Below are 20,383 nucleotides of genomic sequence, written 5' to 3'. Positions count from 1 at the left end.
ACTCCATGAACAGTCACCAAACTTTGAGAATTTAGAGAAACAGGAAATCTATAGAATTACAGCATTAAATAATTAGCAATCTATTCACTGCCTCTGAAACTTGTGTATTGTACCTGTAGATAAACAAACTCATTATTGTGTAAAATGTAAAATTTTCAGAGGCCATAACTATATCTGTTCACTCTAAATCATCCAACTCCAACCCTGCACTTTATCCTGTTCTGGACTGATCTGTGACTCACCCCAGTCTGTGCCATCTCCAGTGCCTCTGGACTCCGGCGAGGTGTCCATCTCATCAGGGCTGGACAGGAAGTCAAAGCCCTTCAGTGCCTCCTCTGTGTCAGGGTCCTCGGTGGTGTCCATACTGGCTGGTGACGATGATGACGGGGGTGGCTTCTTTCTCAAGATCTGGGGGGCAAACATTGAGGGCGGTTATTAATAGTATTGCATAACTTTGTGTGTGTGAGCAGAAGATGAAGGCAGACTGTTTCACTTACCGTCCTGGACTCAACATGAGTCCTGTCCTTCCCCTCGCTGTCCTCATCATCATCTTCATCACTGAACTCAGCAGCTGCATTCTCGATGAACTTGAAGGCCTCCAGCACAGCGCTCGTGTCAGAGAGCTCAGCTTTCCTATTGAGGAACGACGATGCATGTGTTGACATGGAGCTGCACTAACAATGACTACCTCATACTGCAATGCTTATATTTAAAAAAATGAATTAACAGCATAAAAAAACATTTTCCAGGTAGTGTAATACTACTAGTAAAAACATGTTCTCCTCAAAGTTTGAATACTGAACATACAGTGGAATCAGTGGGACCTGTTCATGTGAAGTGGATGAGCTGATGAGATGTCTGATGTTTCACCAGGCACTTACTACATAATCTGTTATGTCTCAGAACCGATATGTTACAGATAATCACAGATTGAAACCATAATATTTTGCACTGTGTTGAAGAAGAGAGTACTCACCCTCTGGTGCCCATGCCTTTTGTGTCCGTCCCATTTACCAAAGGCTCAGTGCTGGTTCGTTCACCTGCCCTCCCACCTCCATCTCCAGCTAGTCCTAGCAGCGCTCGAACCCGTTGGGACTTTACGTCTAAGATGGTGTCTGTGTAGCCCACTTCCTGCAGGTACCTGAAACAAGATGAACTGACTCAGACATGTTTGTATTTTGTGTGTGTGTAGTGAAAAGGTGAGGAAAGATACCAAGGAATTGTACAGACATGTATTAATGCTGTCAAGGATTCAATTATTATTTGACACTTATTGTTGAGACTTCAGCAGAATCAAAGATGGGGAAGTGTCAGTTACTTGTTTCTGTGAATAGTGTCATTTCCTCAGGCAGTGGTCTACTTAACAGTGTCAGCTCTGCTGAGGCAAGATGAGCTACTCATCAAATATTACACCAAGCCTGTAGGGATGCAGAAGATGCTCTAGCAATTTGTGAGGGCGACTGACTGAGAGGGAGGGGTGTCTTAGCACATTATTGATCTGTCCCTTGCCATGGAGTCAAGAATAAATTGGCTGACTCCTCGGCCGGCATGTTGGGGCAGATGACGTGTGAGGCTGCCTTATGGTGTCTGGGATAAAGGCTGGAAGCCGATTTATTTACACAGACTGACTGGAGAGCAGGGCAATGATTGCCACACTTTCCTGAGCTCACTGAGTAAAGTGGAGGAAAAAAACAAACACAGAGCAGGTAATGACTGCTGCTGCCCATGTGAGGGAGCCGTCTCCCACAGATTTGACGTCGTATCACTGCTGATTGAGTTCACCAAACATGTTAGTTTGACACTATAACACCTATTATACACAGACCTCACTACATTGCCATAAAGAAGACATTATATATGATATCCTGGCTTTGCTTGTTTACACTGCAGTGAACAACCGACATGTTGCTGCCACAGTTTTTTTTTTAGATAGCAGGAATCAGGGGCGTGACGTGAAACACAACATCGTCTTTGTCTGTCCCGATACTCGGCTCTCCCTTAAACACAGACATCTACTTGGCTTTGTGACAACCTCCATTTCCGGCTAAAAGATGGAAAAACAATGTCACCGATTCCATTTTTGTACCTTTTATATAGAAAAGTTAGGTTTAATAAAGATGGCTGCAGATAAATGGAAAAAAATAGGAACCTGTCAACATCCTTGTACTTCAATTCAATTGATTTTAGTGCAGTGGTGTTTGGTTGTTTTCTGGGTTGACGACCGTCACAGAAGGACGAAAACATGTCCACTTACTGTCTGAGGAGCTGACGGCCTTGTTTCCAGGACAGCTGATTGTTGAGTGACCCAGAAGACTCGTTCTCGTTGGCCTCATCTGGAGGAGAAGAGAAGGACACAAATCAGGGCTCCACAAACAGCAGCACAGGCTCTAACATTATTTCCACTCTGTAAACACAACCAGAACATTCCAGCATCACAGCATCCTGGCAACTCCACACATCCAGCGCTCGGTCGCTATCGGTAAGTCAACAGTGGATTAAATAAAGGAGGATACTGGCTCGCTTTAAATTGTGCCAGAGAAATAAAACAAATTTTAACAGCTGTGTCCACAAGTAGTATCAGTAGATCCACTCCAACCTCGTCACCTTATACTGTGGTTCATGTTTGGATTTGGAACCAAGTTATTACTTTAATGACCAGCCTCAAAGCAAATATTTACTGTCTACACAACATTATCAGAAGTAGTACAGAGAGAGAATGTGAAACCTGCTAGAAGTGGCTTGTTGTTGATGCAAAAACAAGACATTTGATTTTTAATGATGCATTCCGACACCTTCGAAATGGCTGGATTCTGCTCCGCCCGTGTCCCATGACAGAGTAGAAAGAGCGACGAAGTGTATCTGTGCCTGCAGCATCCAGAACAACACGCACTCTTTATGACGGCTTTGTCAGAGCCGCAGAAAAACAATGATGGGATTCAGAGCTCACTTTGATATTCAACAACCTCAGCAGCCTGCTCGCGAGTCAGCTGGGAAATGTGCATGGGGCAGAGAGATGTGTTAATAAGATTTAGATGGGGTGAGAGAATGTGTGAGTGTGTGTGTAGGGGTTGATTTGGCAGGGCACAGAGAGACGAGGGTGAACCAAAAAGTGGGTCATGTCTAATTCAGAGGGCTGAGGAGCGGGCAGGTGTGCCACCATACGAGCAACACCTCCTACTCCCAGTCTTCCCCTCTTCCTTCCCCTCCACCTAACACCTCCTCCCTCACCTCCTCTCATTCATCAACACTTCAAGGGCTCGGGTGCTTTGAACAGCTCTCATGAATAGAGATGAGGAGAGAGGAGAGGAAATATCGCAATCTGACTTAATGATCGCGGAGGATGTGAACATGAGAGGCGAATTTAACTACAATATAACAAAAAACTGCTAGTGCGCTCATACAGGGGTGATACTGGGGTAGAATAAGGTGCTATATTGAAGAAAGTTAAACTAAAAATTGAGAACAACAGTTTGAGTTTGAGGTATGATTTAGTTGTGTCTTGCCTGTAGTGGTTTATTATTCATCCATGCAGAGTTTAGGTTCTATTCTTTTAGTTTTATAATGAAAGAATCTCACCACAACGTCCATTTACACACCTTTACACCTAAATTAGCAAGAATACACCGTTTTTTTAAAACACGTAAATCCATTAAAACAAGGCGATTGACCGGCAGGAGAATTCCTTTCTTTTTTTTCCCCCCAGTGCGAAATGTTCATCGTCATGAACGCACAGACAAGGGAGAGGCTCCCTCACCTCGCTGTCTTGCCAAATTAGTGCATTCACCCGGGTGTTGTTTCCATCATTGCTGATCGGACAAGGAGCAGATAAAAACCTGTCTTCTGCAGAATCATTTGACATGGGAGTGAATGTAGCTTGCATCCATTCCCATTGCAGAACAAAAGCCAGATGTTAGTGGGTTTATTGACCAGTAGAAAAGGGGCTTTAATTGCTGTTATGGAGTTTTTCAATCACATCACACGATCTTGATCAGCAGGTGTCATCTGTCATTGCAGTTCAATTTCACATATTTCTAAGCTCTGAAGGAGCTCTTGTCTGTGTTGGCTTGAAAGGACTTTGATAATAATTTTTCGTTACCAGGGGCTTTAAGTGGGATTTAATTTGCTCACAGCAACAAAATTACAGACCCAATTGTAGACAGACCCGACCCGCAGCATCAAGCCCTAAACTAGGTGAAGCCATGGATTGAAATTGGACCAAATTTTTCTAAATTCCCTGGGATCAATAAATAAAACAGATACATTAAGAAAGAAAGAAAGAAAGAAAGTGAGAATGTATCTATCTTTGAAAGTGTGATTTTGCCAAACCTTTCTTTCTCACATTTACTATCATGAATATCTGCAAACCAAACAGCGGGAAAACATATTGTTGTTCATAAACTCTTCAAGTAGCTCAATGTTTGTACAGTACAGCTGTAACAACAATCTCTCTCTTTCAGCATTTATGAAAAGACGGGGGGAAGAAATCTATTGAAGCAAACAAGATTCAACAAGAACACACCCTTCGAATGTGTAACAGTCCTGTCACTTGAGGTATGTGAACTCAACAGTGATTTAGTATGAAGAGGTGGAGTTTGCCATTTGAGCCTCCGTAGACTTACCAGAGTCGTAGCTTGGCGGCTTCATGTCGCCTTGATTTAACTCTGTCCCGTACTTTAACTTGTGGTATTTTGCTCTGGAAGTGAAGAAAAACAAAAGATGGAGGCAGAAAAATAAGCAAACAAGGCTGAAAGGTTCAAAAAGAGTTGCATTGCTGAAATCAATATCATAACATTAAAAATAATATTTTTAGACAGCAGTGCCTATTATTATTATTATACAAAACAGCTATTATTTTCATAATTTATAAACTGTTCAGAATACAGGTGGACACATTCATTTCTCATTTAGTATCTTATTGAGATAAGCTATTAAATTAACTGTTATTGAAGACTAAAAAAAAAGTCAATTCTTCAGAAATAAGTGGAAAGAACCTGTGAACCTGTGGCTTTTTCTACAAAAGAATTACTAAAATGGTTAATTCTCAGTTAATTGACTGACCAATCATTGTAGCTGTATTAAAATCATACCTATGATCTTATTATTAATGTTCAAGCAATAAACCTTACCATCTGATCATTATTTTAACCTTTTCATTGACTGTACATAAAGATTGAAGACATGACCGCTTCTTAAAAGTGAAGCCAAAGCTTCTTGATCATGACCTAGTGGCTGCCTGTAGTAAAGGTCACATACTGTGTCTCCTTCATGCTAGCGGATGAAAGAGTGAGTACACTTCAAATAAACTTTTTCCAAACGATGACTTCTGTCATTTTAGATTGTTTTTAAGTAATTTCAGATTGATTAATGTTCAAGTAAATTTTTTCCAGTAAGTAAATGACTTCTGATCTGACGCTTTAAAAATGGAGGACAGCTGAGACTGCCTCGCAGTTGGTCGAGTGTTTGTATCAGCGGGTTCCACTTGCTGAGGAAGTGGAGATGCAGTGGAGATGCATTGTCCATCTTTATAAGCCATGCTTCAAACATATTTACTTAGTTTTCATTTTAGGATTACAGTTTTCAAATATGACAAATATTGTGTAAAGCAATAATATAACATACACATATATTCACAAAATCCCCCAAAAAGGAAAACTGTCCTGTATTAAAACATATGTCAACTCAATGCAACATCCAGGAAATATAAATGTGTGGCTTTAGTCTGTTTCAACCTTTGCAATACTGAGTTGCTGTTTCTTCTGATGGATACACACAGATCCATATCGGTGATAGAGACAATACAGCAGAAGGAGACCCCTCCATGATTAAGAGGAAGCAACCCCCATCAAAATCAAATTCATTTTAAATTGGGTACATCCTACATTCAGACAGCCATTTCTGATATTGCTTTTAGACACCCTTGGAGATGTGACCTGTTGCTTAGCAACTGGGGAAAGTGGTAATCCTAGGTTAGGTGTTGCTTCTAAGGCAGCGTCTGTGGGGATGTCAGCTGAGAAAGGAAGATAAATATACACTACAAACATGCACAAGATGATTCCATATTTACCAAACCTAATGATGATGTTCCTCTCAGAGAACAGGGAGGAACGTATGAATATCTGAGTGGAAGAACAACAAAGCACTGAACTACTCTGACAACTGTGGAAATCGGTTTAGACTCTCGTGGAATCTCCCAGCTCAAATTAAAACATCATCATTTTCATCACAAATCCCTGTTTCATTTTTTATTCTTAACCTTTTTCAGGGACAACTTTACTGATTGCCAGAAGGAATTTCAGCAATGCTTCTCTTTACATTCATTGAATTCCACACATTGTCAGCTTGTAGTTGTCTTATACAACTAGAGTTTTCCACTGTTGGCCTTGGAGCAGTAAAGTACATCCTCTGGTTGTTATTGAGACAGGAGACAGTGACTGGACTGCCTGGCTACACGGAAACGGCATAATAATTCCACCTGTGCTCAGAATGTGCGGTACATCTGATAATCTGGCCAATGTCGGACTTTAGAAAATTGGTTTATGACTGGGTCAGAAACACAAGCTGCCAGATGATAATATAGGTTATAAACAATTAAACCTTTTTCATTTATAAATAAAATTGACAGGGAGGGCACCTCAAGTGTCAGGACTAATCCCTTATTACACAGGACAGAACTGTGTACACATTTAACAACCCAAGATTATGATTTAATAATCTATCCATTGCTTTGCCGCTAGAAACACTTGTCAGAAAGACTTCACTTGAATCTAAAATAAATTATGTTTCTGATCTAGGTTTCAGCTATGCAACAAGGAGGAAGGCAAATGCTAAGTATATCACCGCCACAACCACAGGGACCTTTTGTGTGAAGGTGACGGTTCGCGGAACGTAAGAATGAGAACAATGTAATTCTTCAGGTTTGCTGCCGGAGAAGCGAGTTGTGACTGTGTCCTCGTCTTGGGTGGAAAGAGGATTCATCCCTCCTCCTTTCACATCCTGTCCTTCCGCTGAGGACAGCGTACAGTCATCACCATCCAACAGCAAACAAAGCCTTCCTGCCAACACATGCTCTAGTCCAGAGACATCACACCAGCTGGACTCGAGGGAATCTCTCTGGCACTCTCACTCCATTACTGCCTCTGCTGACACCAGCTGAGGCTTTGGGCCACTATGCATAGAATATGAAAAAAGGATGCTGATGGATTTTTTTTTTTTTTAAAACACTAGCAGCAACCCTTTAACATGTTATCAAAAAATCTATCTTAAAGTAGAGATATGCAGAGAGCTGCACTCTGAAGTGTGCTAGCTCTGTGCAGGTGCAGAAGATGTCGATTTGTTGACCAGTCAGAATCTCACTCTGCTATGTTCTCCCTTTTCTGTATTTTTAGAGGCGGGAATTTATTTTAGGGGCATGCAAAACACGGAGACGCTGCAGTTGTTGCCGACCAGCTGAGGTATTTCTGTGTGCTGTGGGTGGGCTGGAGCAGCAGTGGGCAGTAAAGGCACTCACCTCTCTTGCTTCAGCGCGTATTCCAGCATTTTTATCCTCCTCACAAGGTCTTTCTTCAAGTTCTCCTGGCCTTTCCTCTCCCCCTGCAGGAAAGCAATCTGGGCCTGAAAGTACAAAAATAGGATTGTCAGGTCATATTAGAAAGTAGAGAGAGACTTACAGTAGTCATTTTTTAAAAATAGAGTCAATGTTTCAGATGTTTTGGCATCTTCGATTTGAACGAGCAAGCAATAAAGACATGACTTTAAAGACAACTTCCACGAGACAACATCTGAGAACAACGACTTCTGTTTCAACTGAAATAGTCAAATCAACCTGCGTGGCATGGTGGGAATTAAAAAGGAGTACTATTCTATTTTAATCTAACCTACTCCCTCTCCCACACATCCCCCACTCTCTCTCTTCTAAAATCCCTTTACTCTGCACACCGCTGTCTCTCTTCAGTAACAGGCAGCAGCTGTTGACGCACTGAGTCTGAGTCAGCATTACATTACATTACACATACTCTAATAATGAAGGCAGAAGAGGTTAGGTCACAGTCTAATGTACAGTATGAAAGAAACACACATGGAGCCCGAAATGATCATGTATTAAAAGAAACATCCTCTTATGTTATATTGTTTAGCTACAGCCTTGTATGTGTGATATAACAAACTAAATTACTAAGATACTGGAGCATCAACATTGATTTTCTAATAACAGGAAGCAGGTAGGAAGAAGAATGTCTATTAGCAGCTGTAATGGCACTAAAGCTAACATTAGCCTTAAGCGCAGTGGTGTGATTATAACTGATGTCTTACAATTCCTGCAAATGTTGCATGTGTGGTTTTTCTGGTCTTCTGGTCATTTGTGCTAAGGGCTCTCGTTAGATAATCTGCTAGTTCCCAGCTCAAATTAAGATGTTTGTATTTTCATTTCTTACTAATCTCAGTAAAATTTTTTTACTCTTAACCTTTACTCATACAGGGACAACTTTGCGGATTGCCTGAATGAATTCCAGCAAGGCTTCTTCTTACATTCATTGAATTCCATACATTCCTAGCTTGTAGTCACATCTTGTAATACATCTATAGTCTTCCACTGTTGGCCACAGAGCAGTAAAGTACATCCTCTGTGGTTTTTAGTGGAGGAGGAGACAGTGACTACATTAACACACATAACAATTTTCTATTAACCCTATTAAGAGACTAGTCTCTGCCATGTAAACAACATTTTCTGATTACCTTAACGCAAATGAGTTCATAATCTGAATAAGTCGTAATTGAATTGAGGCATGTGGATTATTTTGACCTTAGTCGCATTATGTAGACATGTATAAGTCTTATTCGCATTATAACATCCTACTAGAGTTTTCACAGCATTTTGCGACATCGACAAAGTGGGAAAATAAAAAAAAGAGTTGATTATGGCTAAACATGTCTAAAGAATTATCATGTAATAATTCATTAGTAATTACTTTCTAATTACTAAATACACATTTTTTATGTGGCACAATCATTATGAAATAACTTTTCTTTCTGTTAAAGTCGATGTCAGTTGTTTTAAAAGAAGATGAATATCAAAGTAGGATCTGTGAGCCACTTTGTAGTTAAGAGGAAATAACAGACTAGCAGGATATTTTTGGATCAACACAAATTGTAAAGAAAATCTGAAGAGCAGAGGAGCAGTGACAAGATGGTGGCTCAGTTTTAAACAGGGGCAAAGAAAAGCACCACCAGCACCAAACTGCTCCTGTCTAACTTCAAAAAAAAATTTCTCTTGGGAATGACTCAAATTCTAAAACGGCAAGCGAACGTCTTAAATGGGAATGAATATTGACTCCATTCCCTGCCTATCACTCTACATGCAGAGGATGGTGCGAGTTTGAGTGGGCTGGATCACAGGTTCACACGGATAGCAAGCAGCGCTGCTGCTGACTGCAACAATGAGTCACGGCAGTACTTCAATCTGCCCTGTATTAATAACAGCATCTCTTACATCCACAGTTCTCCGCGAGAGAACTCATAACAACCTGCCTGCTATAGCTTGGGGGCCCTTCAGATTTAGGATACTGGTCCAGGACCAAGTTTAGTTGGCACCAGCCACATGCCAGCAGCCTGTGTAGACGCCAACAACTGATGCTCTAGAAAGATGGGTCAGCACAGCACATATATCACTCTACATCTACACAAGCTCCTTATTCATCTTGCTCCATATGCATCTAGCCTCAGCTGGATCAATACGAATGCATTCAGGATGGACAATAATGTTAGCGTTTATTATGCAACTGACTTTCCACAACCTTGAGCTAGTATCAGTGAGCGTTAACACAGGAAGTCCTTAACAGTGTAAATTTCCCGAAAGGGCGTCTAGTGCATTTGTAAGCTCTGTTACATGAACAGACGGTGAAGAGAGAAATCCCCTGCAAAGCCCCAGTAGTCAAGATTGACTAGTCGAGATTGAGCCTTTTGTTTTCAAAAAGAAAATAATGATGTGTTCGGGTAGGTGGATTTTAAAAGTTTTTGGATGGTGGGAAGGAAAAAAGTAATATCCGACTAATATCATTCGGCCAATCATATCGGTTCAGTATTTCACATAATCAGTGTCGGGATCTATGTTTGCTGATATGCACAGATATGAAAACTTGGAGGATTCCATAAAAAAACTTAATCTTGATTTTCTTCTTCTTGTTTGTTTTTGATTTGTGATTAAGTTATATTTAAACCGTAATATATCAAGCTTAAAATTACACAGCCATATTTTGTACATGTATAATCGGCCGATATATCCACATCAGACTTTTATACTCTAACACTGACATCCAGCCCCAAAAATTTGTATTGGTCAAAGTCTTGAATAAAATTGTATAGATTGACCTTACATTAAAAAAAATGCAGGGATGTCTTTGGATATGGAAAATGATCAGAGTTTGGATGGAGCCAGACAGCGTGGCCCCCCAAAAAAACTTACTCTGGCTAATACGACTCCAATCCAAATATCAGTTAGAACCAGTGACTCAAGGCACTGCACCGGCATCACACGTGACTGGGACACATACCTCATTAGGCTAATTGCAGAGTTATTTTCAAATTAAAATTCATGTTCAGCTTTAAACAGCTAATCTTTCTAGCTCACATGTTAAAACAACTGCTAAGTACAACAACAATAACTTACAAATAATAAGAGTTGTGATTTCTTCAAAATTTTTACAATGAGAGCTGGAGCATGGTATCACAAGTTCTAACTCGTGTCCAAAACAATGACAGAGTGTTAAGAACAGCTTGAGAGGTTGCTATTTTACATACATACTCAGAAATACTGCTCATCATCTCATTTTTCACTGTAGATGAAAACTATACATCTGTGTTGACTGAGATAGTGAGCAACCATTCACTTCCTGTCCACATGAAGCACTGGCCCCTGGTGTCCTGCGGTGCCAGAGAGAAGAGTGCCGCTCTGTGAATCTCTGGCTCACCATCTCTCCTCCATCAAACATTAACCTTGGGAGGAATGCAATGAGTCAACTTGGGCCATAAAGAGACACAGGAAGCATTTAATTCCCGGCCTCACACTGACTGCATTATTGGGCGGCTGGATAAGGGCTCCTCAGTCTATCTGAGTAAGACATGTAGAATGGGGCATCCATTTCAGAGCCCGGGACCTTTCAGCGACAGGAAAAGGAGGCAGCAGAGACAGGGCAGGGAGGAAAATAAACTCCAGCCGCAGTGTAAACTCTAGTAAGATAAGAACGTCTATGCCCGTACCTTCTGCTTTGATACACTCAAATACTAGTTTGAAATTCGATTTTCCTCACTTAATTAAATTAATAAAATGAAAAAGCCTTCACTTCCAGTTATAATTAATCATAATTTGAACAAATTTAAAGACATGTAACTGAAAAAACAAACATATAGTTTAGCTTTTTTCAATGGTTAAAAATATATACCAATTTAACCCCCATTTTCTGCTTCCAGTTGAAATTTAAAATTACAATACGTATTTATATTAAAACAGAAAAACTGTTTTATTTCTTCATCCTTAGAGATGACATTAGCAACATTAACATGCAGACTATTTAACACAGTGGATTACTACACAGCAGGAACAAGAGCAGGTTTTCAGTCTAGTGTCATCTCAAATTTTCACTCAGTGACTGTTGATGCTGATGACAACAAACAATATTGTTGCTATTTATAAGTAGAGCTTAAAGTCAGAGATTTGTGAATTCCACACGTTGTCGTCTGCGACATCTACAACACAATGAGGCTGTTTAATCTTGACAGAGTGAACACTGTGAAACATCCGCGGCAAGACTGAGCTCACTCCATTTGAAAAAGAACTTACTCGATGACTTCAGGGGCTGACACACAAACAAAATGGTCACACACACGCTTGGCTTTATTTTGACCCTGGTCAGAGCTGAAGGAGGGAAACCAACTGGTGTAAATCCCACATTTACAATGCAAACAACCTTTCATCCACCGACACCAGGTTTACACTCACAGTTACCACAAACCAATGAGCAACACGATGGCCGACCTGATAACTAGCCAAGTACATTCCATGCATTCCATTACACTAGAAGCAACAGAAAAAAAGCTAGCAAAACAACAGAGCCAAGACTTCAGTGCTGGGGACTGTAATGTGGCTACAGTATTTTCTATTTGTGCATAGAAAACATCACGACAGATCTACATACGATTTGTAAAGGCCTAACTTCAGTTTAGGTTTAATTGAGAATATAACACCAATATCTGACAGCTATTACCACAGATACATGCATGTACTCATTATTTCAAAAGGTATATATTTAAACCAAAAATTAAAAAGTGAATGAAATAACCAAGTTCAATTTAAGACCATGACTCACAGAGATGAATACCACATTGAATGAAATATGATACTAATTCACAGTCATACCAGCCAAAAGTACGAAGGAAAGTATGATGGAAAACCAGCAAGGATGATATGACCTAAAATGATTTGTTCAAGTTTCACATCCATTATGAGACATATTAGCAGTAATGAAGATACTTGTAGTTCTGATGGTGCTGACTGAAGCTTTATAAACAATCCTGCAACACAATCTACTGTCACAACATTCTCAGTTTAATATGCATTTATGTATATATATTTGTATTTACAATAATGTATATGAGACTTTTGTTAATTTTAAAATCCTTCTAAGGTCTTTATTGAGGATCCTGAATTCATATAGATATGTTTTCTGGCAAGTCCAGAAAATATATGAAACATAATACTAATAAAATGTTATCATTGTACTGATGGAGAAAGGAAGGTTCAATACTGCTATCAATACTGCTATCAATACCACTAACTGAAGTTTTACACCCAGCTGTCTCTTCACCTCCTCTGCTCAACATGCTGAGGCCAATTTAAGTGTCAACACTATGACAGGTTGTCTTTCCACAAACACATGCTCTCTGGGAATGTATCCGTAAAAAAGGCTCTACACTGATTTTATGTATACAATCTTATGCCTGACTGTTGGGTGTGTGTGTGTGTGTGTGTGTGTGTGTATGTTAAACAAACAACATTTATGCTTTGTTCCCTTTTGCTCCACCTAAGACACACAAGAAGCAAGACGCATGGCTGCAGCTCACTTCTTCAAATGCAGACTGTGCACATCAATCCACATAGCTCACATACACAGGCACACATTCATTATTGCTCTGAGGGTCAGGGTGAGACAGTGAGCTGCTCAAACTCTGATTTAGTAAAGATTTCTGCTCACTAATCTGGAATGAGCCAAGCTCTGCCTCTCCCCTCTTTTACAACACCCAGAAAACGAAATAAAAAACCCTTACAATGCGAGAGATTCCTCACAGTCAACATCTGCTCTCTTTCCCCAAACTTTTACAGAGACACGGGTTTGTTATTTTCATCACATCACGAGTTTCCACTTGAGCTTCATTTCACACTCTGCCGTGACACAGCTCATAGCAAGCTGACACCACTGTGCTACCTTACAGGGAGTGCAAACAATTCAACTGTGTTTTATTTGCACAGCGCCAAATCACAACATATGTTATCTCAAAGGCACTTTACATAGTGAGGTTGAAACCTTACAGTATTAACGAGAAACCCTGACAGTTGCCACGGTGAGGGGTTAAAAAAAAAAAAACATATATCTCAACAGGAAGAATCCTCCAAAAGAACCAGACTCAGGGCAGAAGGCCATCTGCCTCGAATGGTTGGGTTGAATCAAGAGAGAAAGGGGAGAAGGTTTAGGTGGTGGGAGCGAAAAAATGGGGTGGGGCAGAGATAGTTGTGTATCTCTACTGTTGAAGCACTGCCAGACTGGTTGTTATGACAGTAATAATAGTGATAGTAAAATATGTAGTTATGTTATTAACAATAAAAGCTGAAATGATTGCAGATGCTGAAAAATGCACCATGTCAGGCTTCTTGAGGACACGGGTGGTGCATCCCATGTTGCTGCATGAATATTACATAAGGCTCATAGCGCACATGCACACACTCACGCATGCAAGCAAGGAGCTACATTTTCTTGCATCAGCAGTTTCTCTGACAAATGGGTTGTGTGACTGTAAGGTGTGGTCCTGGAAGAACCACGTTCAAACAACAGCTTTACAGTCTGGATAGTTAAGTTACCTGGTAGAGAGGAGAAAATGATATATAAGGATGAAAAGTCTGACGTTGTGTCAAGTTTGTCTGCATTTGGTTTAAACTGCGATCATCTCATCAGTTAACAGCCACTAGCAGCAACAATGTGCACTTGCATTGCTTATTAAGAGGCTGAATTTGTACTGATGAGGGTAAGAATCTCTCACAGAGCTGTTCTCTTTATCAAACTATAAATTCAGAGAAATGGAACAGGTGCAGACAGAGACACATTTTTCTCATATATAACACTGGGCTCAACAAAAGTGCTGCTCAGTCACTTTGAATGGGGTTGATGTCATGCATTGCTGAACTGCATAATGGTTCCGTTGCATCAGATTGCGTTGTGTTGCTCACTCTGCGTATAGCAGAAGTTGAAAAGAGCTCAACTTTTCATGTGGCAACGAAGGCATCAGACAATGAAATCATGTTTAAACAAACACTTAAGCCCATACGCCAATCAAATCATATTGCTGCAAAAGAAAGGGGGGAGAAGCAGCTGGCTAACCCTGTGTGTTCATGTGGTGTGTGGCTTCTATTTCCTGTGTACTTCTCTTTAGCATTGTATCGTTAGCTAGCATGGCAAGTTGGTACAAAAGCTGGCTATCTTGTGTGTCCCAAGCATGGAACTGTGAATGTTGTTGATATGATATGACATTGGCACCGGTCAGAGTAGCACACTGTTATTTTTGGTCAATTGTGGAATAAAGTACAGTACAGATGCCAGACAAACTTTTTCTGATTTTCGTTTCCAAGCAAGAAGGGAACTTTTTTTTTTACCAGTAATTATTTTGATTATATTTAGATTACTATTTAGATTATTAGGTTTCATGTCCCTGGTACTTCTGAATGCCCTGAGGGAAAGGGAATCCCAAACTGTATGTTTCAGTTTCATCAAAGATGTCTGTCTTTAAACAGCTAAAATTTTGCTAAAATTCCTTTTTTTGATAGAAAGAGCAAAAGTTTGTTGTTTCACCTGAGCTGAACACATTGGTGCACATGTGTGTTTGCTGAATTCATTTATGGGGATGTGAAAATCTGAAGTAGCAATGGACAATTATGTACTGTGTAATACTGTGTTTTCTATCAAGATTAATGATCCACTGTCTGCTCTAGATCCTCACCAAAATTAAATGCATTCTTCCCTGACCCATATGAAATCCTTCCCCCAAGTTTTGTGGTAATCTGTCCAGTTTTTACATAACCCTGCTAACTAAGAGAAAAACAAACAACAAAAAGAAAACATAACCTCCTTGATGGAGGTAAATAAGAACAAACTAGATGACATCACATCACATTTAGAGCACAGCAGTTTGATCTGGTGAGTACAGCAATTTAAAACTCTGACTGACTAATCACCCAAGATTTACTGTAAAACTGAGGAGCGCAGGTGACTGTGGTACAACCAGGCAGCTGTCCTGCACACCCACGTACACAGACGAACGCTGATAAGTGTGAATGGAGAAAGCAGAGTGGAATTAACAGGCCAACAGAGCACAGGGAGAGGCTCTGGTCTGAGTCCAACAGGGACAGGCGAGCACAGCTCAGAGGACTGGGCTCGTTCATAAATATGGCTCCCTCCAGGTTCCCTCACAGGTAAAACGAAAGCTCTTTTCAACCACTTACTGTTGTCTAAACACAGTGAATCTTTGATATGAGCTGCAGAAACTGTCTTTGTCGTGCTTCTGTGGAATATCACAACAGTCTGACCTAAACCCGAGGATTGGACCAAAATCTTTGTGGGGAACTGTACACCCTGGGTACATGAGATAGGATGTGAACTGTTGTGTAACATTAGTTGAATGTAAACTGGTATATTTTTAACCTGGGTAGAGTCTTAATTGTCGGCTGATATCTGAGAGTCATGATAATGAGTAACCAGTACTTAAGTTTTTGGTGAGGAAGCGTTTGCCCTGATTGTTTGTACTTTCCCACTCGTAGGCTTACACTAGGAGGGCAAAAATAACTGCAGCATCGGAGTTGATGTGGTATCGACTGAGGAATGACGGTGACTCCCATTTCTGAATTTCTGAATGCCATGGTATGTGTATGTTTGTGCATGGGTGAGCTCCACTTATTGCTGGCCCATTGAGCTAAATATGCCCCAGGCTTTGCCATTGAGTGAAAGCAAACATGAGATCACAGGAGTAAACCAACTAACCGAGGCAGGCTGATTCTATACTTAGACATAGAGAAAAATAATTGAACAACATGAGCCATGTAATCTTGTTCCAGATAAAAGCTTTTCCTTCAGATATACAGGAGATGACTCTGTCCAGTGAAGATAAGTGGGCGCATGTTTCAGTCTGCACCCACATGAAGCCATCTTACACCCTGAGTCACCTTCAACCTTCTCGCGGTGTCAAATTATGGCTGCTGACAGATACTTCTGGCAAGGAGATAGCCTATGGAGCAGGGATTTCCCCATAACTGGAGGGCTGTTGAAGCACACTGGAGCAGAGCCTGGTCTGTACAGGGCGTAACTCATCCCAGAAAAGATACATGCTAAGTATAGCAGGGTGATATCAAAAGATCAATATCGCATTATCAATATGCAACTGAACTTCAGTCCAGTCACAGCTTCTCAATAATGTCACTGCAGCAAATGGTAATCAAAATATAAAAATATGCAAAAATCACAGACCAGTTATTTAATGACAATTAACTTGAAAAGATGACAACAAAAATATCACATGATACAGTTACAATTAAAGCTTTACGATTATACTGGAATTCCACCATGTCCAATTAATTGTACTTTTAAGTCAATGGCAACAGGCTGTGTATACACTGCTAATAACAAATAAATACACTTGCCTGGTGTGTGCCGCTAATCTAACTTGAAACCCAAACGAATTGGGCTAACACATCATCTGGTCTCAGTGCCAAAATAAAGTTATTCTGAGGGCTCAAATGATTAATCAAATAACTACTCATTTTCAGGTTAATTAAATTTGAAATATTTGTTAATTAAGGAAACAGTATATCAACAGAAATGTAACCACTTTGATACAAAAAAGGTCAAAAATATATTCTCTATATTTACTGGCTTTCTAAAATGGCAGAAATATATTTTTGTTCAAGCTTCAGTTTTCCTGTTACCCAAAATCTTTGGGTTTTGTTGATCTGACGAAACTCAGAGCGACAATCCAGTGTGAATATGTTTTAAAGCTATTTTCACGATGTACGTTTGACAGCATACAAGAACAAAGAGTGAAGTGATTAGCGGATAATCAAATAATCATTCGTTTCAGCTCTAGTTATTTTCATTACCAAGATGACATCCGACAGACTGACTGGAGGAGTAACCTATCACTCGCTGAGCAGATCAGCTTGACTGAGTCAATCAATTGACTGTCAATGACCCATCAGCTGGAGTCTAATCATGAGTGACAGCGGCCTATGCATTTATATGTACGCAGCACATGAGAGGGACCAGTTGGTGTACTGTACAGCTCCAGTGGAGAGGAGTGGCTCCGAGCATGATTTAACAGCCTGACTCGACGACATTCCTACAAGCCCTGGAGTTCGCCTTCCTCCCAAACAGGGACATAAGACACAGCTTCGACTGTTTCCCATCCAACGTCCGTACAACCAACAAGGAAAAAAACACCCTGAGAGGAAACAGAGTGTTCACAGGGTTGTGAGATCACCCTGTGTAATTCTGTAAGGTCTTTTATTTGAAACTATATATTTTGCCTTCATTAAAAGTGGAAGACTAACATGTCAGGTTTGACACTGTGATTAAAACGTGTGTGAACATGATAATAAACACTGCTAACGCTCTCGGCCCATTACAGCTTTTCATTATTCATACATCTCTTTTTAATTTTATTTCTGGGACTGTCTTTCTTCCTTGCAGTGGTCCCTACACTCAATATTAGTCCGCAAAAACCCTCTGTAGGTAAGCAGAGCACTATATTTCAGTAAGCAATATGTATAAAATATAATAATAATATCCCAGAAGTAAACCAAATCCTGTGTGCACTTTAAAAACATTTCAATATTCAATAGTGCTCTGCTACGGGGCAGCACTGGCACAGAAAAAATGTGCTCTTTTCAGGAGAGTCCTGCTGCAGAGATTTACAGAACAATCATGAGTAAGCCAGGAGTAAGCCAACAGTCTCCTGGAGGTCAAATTACTTTCAAAACATCAACCAGCATTCAGTTAGGAGTAGAGGTAATAAAAAACAAAGATTCAAATTGAGCACACCATTTTGGCGCCACAAACAAATCACCCAATGAGCCATGTAGCAACCTCACAGTGCTCTGCCGCAGTTGCTGATGCTACTCTGATGAGCTTGCTTCATGACAGCAGACAGGAAGCTTAATACACAGGCCAGACCGAGAGCGCCGCATGAGGCTGGTGAGTCAAACCCCTACCACAGTGAACGAGTTACACGCCGCCGTTCTGAAAACAATGCAGTGTCTCCCTCCCTGTCCCTTTGTTAGCTCGGATGAGAATTTCAGTAAAGCTGTCTGCTGTCAAGCCCCAAAAGTCAGTGTTGCTCTTCTCTGCCATCCAGTATACACACATATAGTACACATACAGTGGCACAGCAACTGGGTCAAAATGATGGATTTGATCAAAAACATACAATTCCAAACACTGGGCATGGACACTAAAGTTAAATGGTAATAAGCTGTAATGATGCCTGCTCAAATCCTGGTTAAAATAACAGTCTGGAACATGGTGTCCAAGGTCACTTTCCTTACTATAGATACTTTATAGATATTAGTTTGAAGATATCATGTTGACTGATGATGACAGTTTCCTTCTCAACTTCGGATCTGTCAAATATACCAGTTTTAGGGCTTCAAATATGATAAACTGAGCCATAAAAAGCCAATGGGGTTAAAATAATCACTTAAGCACGAATTACACATTCACAAATAAATCAAAGATGATGAGTACAGGACTGTATAGACTCATACAGAGATATCAAAGCTGTAAAATATCTACAGAACTAACAAAAATTAAAGTCAATGCAGACAGGGTTTCATTTAGAAACCATATCAAAACAGGGATTTCAGAGTGACCTTGGCATGTGGCAGGACACTGACTTACAGTTTTAGCAAACTAAACATTAATAAGCAGCAGGTTTCCCTTTAGAAAATTGTGGTGTACAGCAGGAAAAGCTGCCATTTACTTATATCCATTAAGTATCTGAGTATTTGTGTGTTTAGTGTCCAGGTCAGGGTGACGTATATTATCCGGAGAGGACCAATTAATAGGATTAATTGGCTCTTTGACCTTTACCAGAGATGGATGCAACAGTATTTCTGATATTCTCCTCAGCAGTGGTGGTGACATGGCAGCGATCTCATGATCGGATTCATAAACAAGAAATGATGAGTCCACAGTCTGTTCAGTGGTGTGTGTCTTCTGTCAGCTCCCACAACATCAAAACACGAGCTACCTTTCCTCCACGTCTGTATCTAGGTTTAAACATGAAGTGCTGTACATTCAGCTGTAAGTAACGTTAGCGGCTAGGTTTCTCCACAGGCGCTTTAGCACTACACTTACACCACTGCGCTAGTGATTGTAGCTTAAGGTTGCTGGTTTGATTCCACATGTTTGTGTGGGTACATACTGGAAAAGTTCAACTCCTCAGAGCAGAGAGCAAGTTCAGCGATGACAGTCTCAGAGGAGAGGTCTCAAACAGCCGTCGTGCAGTCGGGTTAAGGGGGCGCTGCAGCTCCTTTAGCTCCTGAGCTAATGCTAACGAGCTAGCCTGGTGAGCAGAACAATCAAAAACAGAAACTAAACGCGAGTTCCCAAAGGGGCCCCTGTGGTTCCATTAGCGCGTGGCCTTGTGCACGTTAAATATGGTGGGTTTTTACCTGTAATTCGGCCCGTTCCACCTCCCATTGTGCCCTCTCCACTTCGAAACGGGCCCATTCGTGCTGCAGGAAGTGCAAGATCCCCGGGATACTGTACTGCGCCCTAGCCGCCTCCCCAGCGTCGCCATCGGGCAGCGGTCCTTTCCCACCGCCGGGTAGAACAGAGTTGTTGTTGTTGAAGAATACACCGGGCCCTGCCTGTTCGTCCATGGCCGGGCTCGGTGGAAAGATCCGTCCGCTGTCTCGCTGATTCGGGGAGCTGGGTACAGACGGAAGAGCAGAAACCCGTCGACGGCGTCTCCGTCTCCTCGGCTCAGGGGAATGAACTCACTTTCTGACAGCTAGCTGTCATTGAATGACGTCAGCAACGGTGGCCACGCCCACACCGTGTTCGCTAGGGGCGCTCGA

The 20,383-nt window shown here is 40.9% G+C and overlaps 1 protein-coding gene across 2 annotated transcripts in view; it reads right to left on the bottom strand.

The window, feature by feature from the left end:
* The window catches only part of LOC109642218 (striatin, calmodulin binding protein), a 28,484-nt gene extending 8,151 nt beyond the window's left edge, over window positions 1-20,333 (bottom strand). For both annotated transcript variants that reach the window (XM_020106907.2, XM_020106908.2), the window contains exons 1-7: window positions 19,976-20,333; window positions 7,508-7,611; window positions 4,620-4,693; window positions 2,255-2,333; window positions 977-1,141; window positions 498-633; window positions 243-408 (exon numbers count right to left, since the gene is read on the bottom strand). In XM_020106907.2, coding sequence (XP_019962466.2) covers window positions 243-408; window positions 498-633; window positions 977-1,141; window positions 2,255-2,333; window positions 4,620-4,693; window positions 7,508-7,611; window positions 19,976-20,185 — 934 coding nt within the window. In that variant the 5' untranslated portion in view covers window positions 20,186-20,333. The remainder of the gene's footprint in view (window positions 1-242; window positions 409-497; window positions 634-976; window positions 1,142-2,254; window positions 2,334-4,619; window positions 4,694-7,507; window positions 7,612-19,975) is intronic.
* Window positions 20,334-20,383: the final 50 nt, after the last annotated feature.

The sequence above is a fragment of the Paralichthys olivaceus genome, chromosome 14, assembly GCF_024713975.1.
Source record: "Paralichthys olivaceus isolate ysfri-2021 chromosome 14, ASM2471397v2, whole genome shotgun sequence".
NCBI classification, from domain to species: Eukaryota; Metazoa; Chordata; class Actinopteri; order Pleuronectiformes; family Paralichthyidae; genus Paralichthys; species Paralichthys olivaceus.
Note: the sequence above shows the minus strand (reverse complement) of the source record. Positions and strands in the feature narration are given on the sequence as shown.